This window comes from Amblyomma mixtum, chromosome 7, assembly GCF_055824585.1.
Source record: "Amblyomma mixtum isolate Tamu chromosome 7, ASM5582458v1, whole genome shotgun sequence".
NCBI classification, from domain to species: domain Eukaryota; kingdom Metazoa; phylum Arthropoda; class Arachnida; order Ixodida; family Ixodidae; genus Amblyomma; species Amblyomma mixtum.
Window position 1 is genome coordinate 82,064,765 of NC_143018.1, and position 7,873 is coordinate 82,072,637.

The 7,873-nt window shown below is 44.4% G+C and overlaps 1 protein-coding gene and 1 pseudogene across 1 annotated transcript; one reads left to right on the forward strand and one right to left on the reverse strand.

Moving 5' to 3' along the window:
• The first annotated feature begins 2,665 nt into the window (after positions 1 to 2,665).
• On the forward strand, positions 2,666 to 5,254 carry LOC149336628 (uncharacterized; annotated as a pseudogene).
• A 606-nt stretch (positions 5,255 to 5,860) lies between these two features.
• Positions 5,861 to 7,007, reverse strand: LOC149336629 (uncharacterized). The gene has a single exon (XM_089554740.1). The coding sequence runs from the start codon at positions 6,990 to 6,992 to the stop codon at positions 5,919 to 5,921; it is 1,074 nt and encodes a 357-aa protein (XP_089410866.1). The 5' UTR covers positions 6,993 to 7,007; the 3' UTR covers positions 5,861 to 5,918.
• Between the last annotated feature and the right edge of the window lie 866 nt (positions 7,008 to 7,873).

Below are 7,873 nucleotides of genomic sequence, written 5' to 3' on the forward strand. Positions count from 1 at the left end.
GAAGAGGAATCGACATCGGAGCAAGTTGGTAATGCATCACGAAAAAGTTTAGCGCACTTACGACGAACTACAAGTTAGACAAGACAACACAAACGCCTGTGTTGTCTTGTCTACCTTGTCGCTCGTCGTGAGTGCGCTAAACTTTTTGGTGATTTGATAACGTTGACAACATTCACTCGAGCTATCACTTAAATCAGCGGCTTCCGCAACAGCGTTGACTTAATTGACAGTTGTACACTTCTTAAACTGATTCAGGCAGGATGTACTGGGACGAACATGCATGATGCGCTACCAAAAAGAAACAACGAAAATTAAAACACTTGCGCGTCTTCTTTTTGACTCCAGTTGATTCTTTCTCTGAGAATCTCATGGAAGAATTGCACTAATGACTAGTCAGCACATGTGCACTAATGCCGTCACCTTTCAGTATACTGGGCACTGATGAAATTGTAAATAGTAAGCCTGCATCTTCAAAGCATTCTCCAGAGTGCGTATTTGAGCGCACACGCGATCCCAAAGCATTTAATTTCTTCAGAACTGCTCACTGTATAAATGTTTAGCTAGTAAACTTGTCCCAGAAAAACGCACCTGAATCAAGATTTGAGGTGAGAGTCGTACTTTTTCCCGAACGATTCTTTTCCTGCGCTCGTATGCAAATTGTTTTCTGGAGGATGAAAAAAAAAAAGGAGATGTTCAGGCGCCAAGCTGTACTAAAATGTGGAGACGTGCCCTAATGGAATTCTTGGGGAGAAATTTGTCGAACGGAGAATTTTTAGGTCGAACTTATGCACCGAAATCTTCATATGCATGAGCTCGATATGCAGCGCAGCCCAACCTTCGACACTGCGCCGGTCAGTGAACTGCCACAATTTACTGAGCGATTGCGGCGCACGGCAAGAACTTGATCAACGCCATTCTTCGTGTTTGCTTTCGTTTCTTACTTTTCTTCTTTCTTTCTTTCCTTCGTTTTCTTCTCCCTTCTTTCCACTTTTAATTCTTCCTTCCTTTCTTCCCATCATTTCTTCCGTTCTATCTTTCCTTCGTTTCCATCTCTCTTCTTTCCTCTTTCAATCCTTCCTGTCTTTCTTTCCATCATTTATTCCGTTCTTTCTTCCTTTCTTTCTTCCTTTCCTTCTCCCTTCCTTTATTCCTTTCATTCTTTCTTTCCTTCCTCTTTTTCTTTTTTTCCTTCCATCCTTCCTTTCTCTCTTTCATTCCTCCTTTCCTTATTTCTTTCTTTCCTCCTTTGTTTCTCTCTTTCCATCCTTTCTTCTCTTTAGCCACCGTTAGCCACCACGATGGCTGAGGGATAATGGCGCTTGGCTGCTGACCCGAAAGTCGCGAGTTCGATACCTGCCGGGGCGGCAGAATTTCGAAGGAGGCGAAATTCAAGAGGCCCATGTACCATGCGATATAAATGCTTGTTGAAGAACCCCATGTGGTCTAAATGACTAGTGCCCTTCACTATGGTGTTTCTGATAGCCAGAGTCGTTTTAGGGTATAAACCCCCATAAACCTTCCTTTTTTGTCATTTCTTTATCTCTTTCTCTCTTTCCTCCTTTATTCCTTTCCTTCTGTTCATCCTTCCCTTCTCCCTACCATTCTTTCCTCGTTTAATTCATCCTTTCTTCCCTTTCTGTATTTCTTTATTTCCTTGTCTTTTTCTTTCTTTGTTCTTTTATTTTATGTGTTTCTTTCCTTCTTTCTTCCTTTCTTTCTTTCTTTTTCCTTCTTTTTTACCTTGCGTTCTTCCCACTTTTATTTCTTTCGTTCCCATCTTCCTTTTCTACTTTATTTTTCTTCCTTTCCTTCTTTATTTTTTCTTTCCTTCCCGTCTTCCTTTCTGCCTTCATTTCCTTCGCCTTTTCTTTTTTTCTTCCATAATTCCTTTACTTCCTTTCTTTCTTTTCACATTCATTTCTTTCCATCATTTCTTTATTACCTTCTTTTTTTCTTCCTTTCCTCTCATTTCTTTCTGTCCGTTCTCTCCTAATTTGTTTCTTTCTTTCCACCCATTCTTTGTTTTTATTTCTTCACTTCATTCTTCCTTTACTTTTTTTTTTATTCCCTTCTTTCTTTCCTCCTTAATTTCTTTCCTCTCTTTTCTTCTTTATTTCTTTCTTTCCGTCCTAACTTCCTTCATTTAGTTCCTCCTTTCTGTCTTTCCTTCGTTACTACTTTCCTATCATTCTTCTTTCTCTTCTCCCTTTATTTCCTCTTTTATTTATGTAATCCTTCCTTTTCTCCTTCCTTTCTTTCCTTTCTTTCTTTTTCCCCTTTCTTATTTCTTGGTTCTTCTTTCTTTTTTGGTCCAGAGAAAAGAATAAGAAGAAATTCCCGCAAAGCCCGACAGCCTTCAGCCTCAAAAGCATGTTGCCCCACTTGTCTCGTTCCTTCATTTGCCACTCTACATGATATGAACTGCATGCTTATCGAAAGCCTTTAGTTGCTCTTTCAGCTCTGTTTTCCGCCCAGCTCAGACTAGTCAAGCGTTTTATAGATCTTTTCGCTGTTTGTAAACAAGCGCGCCTGGCGCTCATTGGATGCTCCCGCGCAACTTCCGGCGAAGAACTTCCGGCTATGCTTCCCGCAGCGTTTCACTGTTTCACGCAGTGCGATACCGGCGTGTTTGCGTTTGTTAAGTTCGCATTAACAAAACAAAGAAATGTCCAGCAGCTATTTTAAGACGCTAGATGCCGAGGCGCAAGGCCGATACCGGGCGAAGCTCTCGCTTCGAGGCGAGGAGCTGCCCGATCCGCTTGACGACGACGTTCTGCGGTTCGTCTTCACGTCAGGCCCAAGGAATCTGCCCCCTGTGACAGCAGGGGATGTTTACTTGTACCTGGTCGAGGGAGTATGCTTTTATACAAGGGAACAGTTTAAATCTTACAAGATTGGAGACGCGTACAACATGTTCATCAGCGGCAAGGTGAAGCAGCTGAAGTCCTTCAAAGCAGGAAAGCGCGGCGACGGGATCGTCCTGATTGCGGCGACTGTGCAAGCCAGCCAAGCACTATCCAAGCAGTACCAAACATGGTGCGTCGTGAAGGACGACGGATCTGTCGAAAGTGCTCATTGCACTTGCATGGCGGGGTAAGTAGGCGATTCAAAATGCGAAGCGCAATGCGCTAGGTCCCTTCTGTTAATTCTGTGTGTGTAATCCGATAAGAAACAGAGAACCGAGGCTGAATTTCACATTTCCAAAGATTCTGCACAAATCATGATAGAATCCAGAAAAGTACGAATGCGTGCACAACCACCCGTGTGTAATAACTTTTTCTAAGCCGTATGCGAGTTATGAGGTTTTTTAATGTCCTGAAGCGACTCGGGCTACGAGGGACGTCTAGGGCTTGACACCTGGGGTTTCTCAACGAGCGTAGACATGACACAGCACACGAACAGTTTTTGTATTCCGCATTCTTCAAAACACGGCCACCGTGGCCTCGGTCAAACTCGCAACCTTGGGATTAGCAACCGAGCGGCAAAATCAGCACGGCGGGTGGAAGCAGTCTGGGGAATTCGTGTTACGATGGGTCCCTTCTTTTCCGGTCCTTAACTGCGTGAAAACAGCATTTATTCTAAATGAAGCGCGTTGTGGATGCGAAAAACCGTGAGATTCTATGCCTGCAACATTCTGCCGTACAAAATTCTTCCACCTGTTGATTGCCACATTTCTTATAATCGAATGCCTTTGTTTATGAACTACTTAATTCTTAGAGTTATTTCCATTGCAACTTTCAGCCTTGGGGAATGCTGCACACACGTGGCTGCTTTATTGTTCAGTGTCGAGGCAACTGTGCAGTACGGACTGAACGACCCATCTCCAACAGATGTGGCATGCAAATGGATTGAGGCATCAAAGGGAGGCCGAGTAAGCATTTATTTTTATTCTGTCACATACAGTGTTTTCAGCGAAGTACTTACAAAGCACTAAATTTTTCGCAGGCAGCACCAGTCTCCGAGATTCAATTTTTCAAGCCAAAAATAGGCCACGGACCACCTCAAGTCAGTGAAACGCAAGATCACACAATACCCACTTTCACAGAAGAGCAAGTGTCCAGCTTTCTGCACCAAGTGAAGGTAAGCAACTCAGACTGATTGGTTTTAGGTGCACAAGTGAACAAATTGTATTCTGATCTTCTAACGCTTGAAAGGTCACCAGTGTTTACTCTGCTGCGAAGAATCATATGTGACTGCATCACAGCTAGGGCACTAATTTGAATATTATTTTTCAGGAAATTGCACCAAACACCTTGCTCCTCACTTCATTAACAGACAGCGAGGACACAGACTCTGCCCCCGAGTCAACTGCCCAGGATCCTGCACGGTCAGCCAGGTGTCAACATATCCCTGAAAAACTGCCTCTTGGTCAAATCTACCAGAACACTGACATCGACATGGCCAAAAAAGTGCAGCTGACAGCTGAATGCTGCAATGAAATCGAGGAGGCAACTCGTGGCCAGGCAAAATCACCAAGATGGACGAAAGAACGTCGAGGCAGGATTACTGCCTCTGTGCTGCACCGTGTAGTAGCATGCGACACTGGTGCAGCCAGCCTCGTTGCAGAGATAATGGGGTACACAAAAACACCTCAAGTGTCCAACTTAAGGTGGGGCTCCGAAACAGAGCAAAAAGCTCTACAGGCATTCACAGAGCTGGAGTCGCCAAAACACACGGGCTTTAATCTTAGAGAATGTGGTCTATTTGTCGCAGGAAGCATGCCTTTTATTGGGGCATCTCCCGATGCTATAATGTCTTGTGCATGCTGTGGGCAGTCAGTGGTAGAAGTTAAGTGTCCTGCCACAATGAAAGGTGCTTCATTGACAAAGGGTTGCAGTAAACTGGCTTACCTTAATGAAAGCTTGCAGCTCAGGCACAATCATGCATACTACACCCAGGTGCAGGCCCAAATGGCCCTCACTGGGCTCCGTCAAACATACTTTGTGGTCTTTACGGGCTCTTCGCTAACGACAGAGATCATTTTCTTTGACGAGGCCTTTTGGCAACGTGCTATTCTCAAGGCAGAGCTTTTTTTTTTAACCATATATACCCAGAGCTGCAGTCAATGCGCATCTTAAAGCAAATGGAACATGCAAAGAAAACATGCGGCTGTCAAGGTGCCAAGTCAGGGAGCATTGTTGAATGCTCAGTGTGTCAAGCAACGTTTCACCTAAAGTGCGTGAAGCTGAGACGCACACCGCGGCAATGGGCTTGCGTCAAATGTCAAGGCAATAATCACACTGGTGATAATTGAGCACAGCATTTTTTCTTGCACTGTCTATCTCAAGCGTCAGCGTTTTTCTGCATGGCATTGAACAAGTGCATCTCTCATTCGACATCAATTTTTTTGTCCGAAGGACTAAACAGGTCCTTTGTTCTTTGAACCAAAGTGATGAGTGGAATTCTGAATGCACTGATATGTCTGCATGCTGATGTGTGCTATATGAATTCAGTATGAAAAAAGCCAACAGGCTTGGATTGGTCAAGAGCAGAAATTTCAAAAAAAGCAATCCCCTATGCTTTCTTTTGCCTCCTGGACTGTTGGCTTGTTTCATATTTGTATCATATGAGCCCGTCATTTCCTGTACATTTGTCTGCTAGCTACTATGAAACCAGGCGTCACAGCACTGTGTCTGTACTTATAAAATGAAACTTATCCATCTGTTCAAAGTGAACATTATCTGCTGCACTGTACCTGGAGTGCATCTGCACCACATACATAAAGGCTAAATCTCTTGCACCCGTCTGCAATCCTGAGAAGTTGTATGTGGTGCAGATGCACTCCAGGTACAGTGCAGCAGATAATGTGTACAATAAAAACAATTTGCAATAACTTTGTGCACACAAGCTGGTTTGGAAATGTGTCGTTTCTGTCTTCCGTGTTTTTCAACAGCGCCACACACATTCATACCGTCTGGTTATGAACCACCTACATGCTTACGGTTGTTGATGATCGGGGTTTCCAGATTAACTAGTGCACTGCATACCACCACCACTTTGTCAATGGTTGCGAAGTTCTTGTCGCCAACTCTTCTCACAAAGTTCAGAGGCAGCACAGTCTGGAAAATTCTGAACACTTTCAACCTTTGGATTGCCCTTTCAACATGGATTCTTACTCTAGACAGTTTCCTAGATGTTGTAACCTCAGCACCTGGTAGCTGGGTGCGATTCTTGGTCAGTGATGGCATCAGCAGTGTTGCGCCTCGTGCGGCAAACATTTCATTGCATCGAAATCCTCGGTCAACCAGGAAAACGTCCCCTTCATTGACCTTGTCCAGAAGGTCACTACGTAGAGTGACTTCTTTGTCAGACGTCCTTCCTCCCCATGCTTTTGACACAAACGTTATGGCGCCTGAAGGCGATATTACGACAAGTAGCTTCACCGTGTTATGGTGCTTGTAGCTGGAGTATGTTTGGCTCCTTGCAGTCATTGCCGTAGGCCTCTGTATGAACATCTCTGTGCAATCAATGATTCCTCTAAGACCATCAAAGAGAGGGTCCAGAAATGCTGCTGGCCGATTGGCTTGAAGTGTTTGTCGTGATGGCCACACAATAAACCGCTTCATGTTTGCGGCCAGAACATCCAGCCATGAGTGAAAAATGTCATTAACAGTGCTGTTTGAAACACCAAACCGGCATGCCAGGTCTTGGGTAAGGAGGCCCAAACGTAGCCGCATGAGGACGAGGATTAGCTGTGTCTCTGGATCGAGGCACACTATAGACGGTTGCCACGTCGACAGCACTAACTGTAAGAATGCAGAGAACATAGCTGCAGACACAAACCCTGTATAAAACTTCACGGTTTTCGTTGTCTGCATGACCATATCTTTCGTTGTCTCGGCAAGGTTTGCTGACTTGTTCTCAAGTTCAAGAACTTTTTCATTAGCTCTTGACAAATCCTGCTCTAGGTGAGCCAAACGCTGTCTTAACATCGTGTTTTCTCTGATCAAGTATGACACATCTTGCATGTTGAGCGTGGTTTGTGTCTCCATATTGCACTTCTCCACAGTGCAGACATTTGCAGTTGTAGATGGGGCAGAGTAGCGTTCATCTGGTTCTGTGTCACTTGTATCTGGCCCAGGAGTGCACGCCACTGATCCAGAATCAAATCCACTTGGTCCAGGAGCACATGAAGCAGGTGTGCACGCTTGCTTCAGTGTTTCTTTTCGTTCAGCACGCTGAAATCTGGCGATTTTCTGGACAACGTTTCCTGACGCACGATAGGGAAAGATGGATGGCACATAGTCTGGATGCGTGGGTTCAGATGACGGTCGACCTATAAAAAAAACAGACATGTTAGAAGTCACAGAATGCTTTGAAATAAAAACAATAATAGCTGCAGTTGGACTGTACAAGACAATGGCAGTGAAGGGAGGAGGGAGGAAACAACATTAAGGGTGATTTGATACAATTAGATTGCTGTACGAGGCAACATATATGTAACAAAATAAAAATTTCTCAAGGCGCTGGAAATCACTAGAACAGAATAAGAAATTGCATGCGCGCATAGTTATTGGCTGTAGCCGCAGCAGTTTCTTTTCCTTCACTGTTTTTTTTTTGTTAAGAAGCATGCACAGCATGAGAACAGTTAGGAACTGCACTCACGCCTTCATTCTGGCCCATCTTTTTTTTTTTTTACCGATCAGAGGCAGGCCAAAGCTAATTAAGCTAAAACGATCTGGGTGACCGATTGCTTGATGTCAGTTGTGTGGTCCTCAAATTGGGACAGCACAGTGCGATAAGTGTACGCAAAGCAAGGTTTTCTTATGTCTGGTCAACAATTCGCCTAGCTTTGCGCTCCGTGGAATGGTTGTTTTCAGGACTTAACGTGTGCTATCAGGCACGCCATACCGGAGGGCTATTTTGGGCCACC

What these genes read in the sequence shown, in the direction of transcription:
- LOC149336629 (XM_089554740.1), bottom strand. Translation starts at nt 6,992, where the DNA reads ATGGAGACACAAACCACGCTCAACATGCAAGATGTGTCATACTTGATC.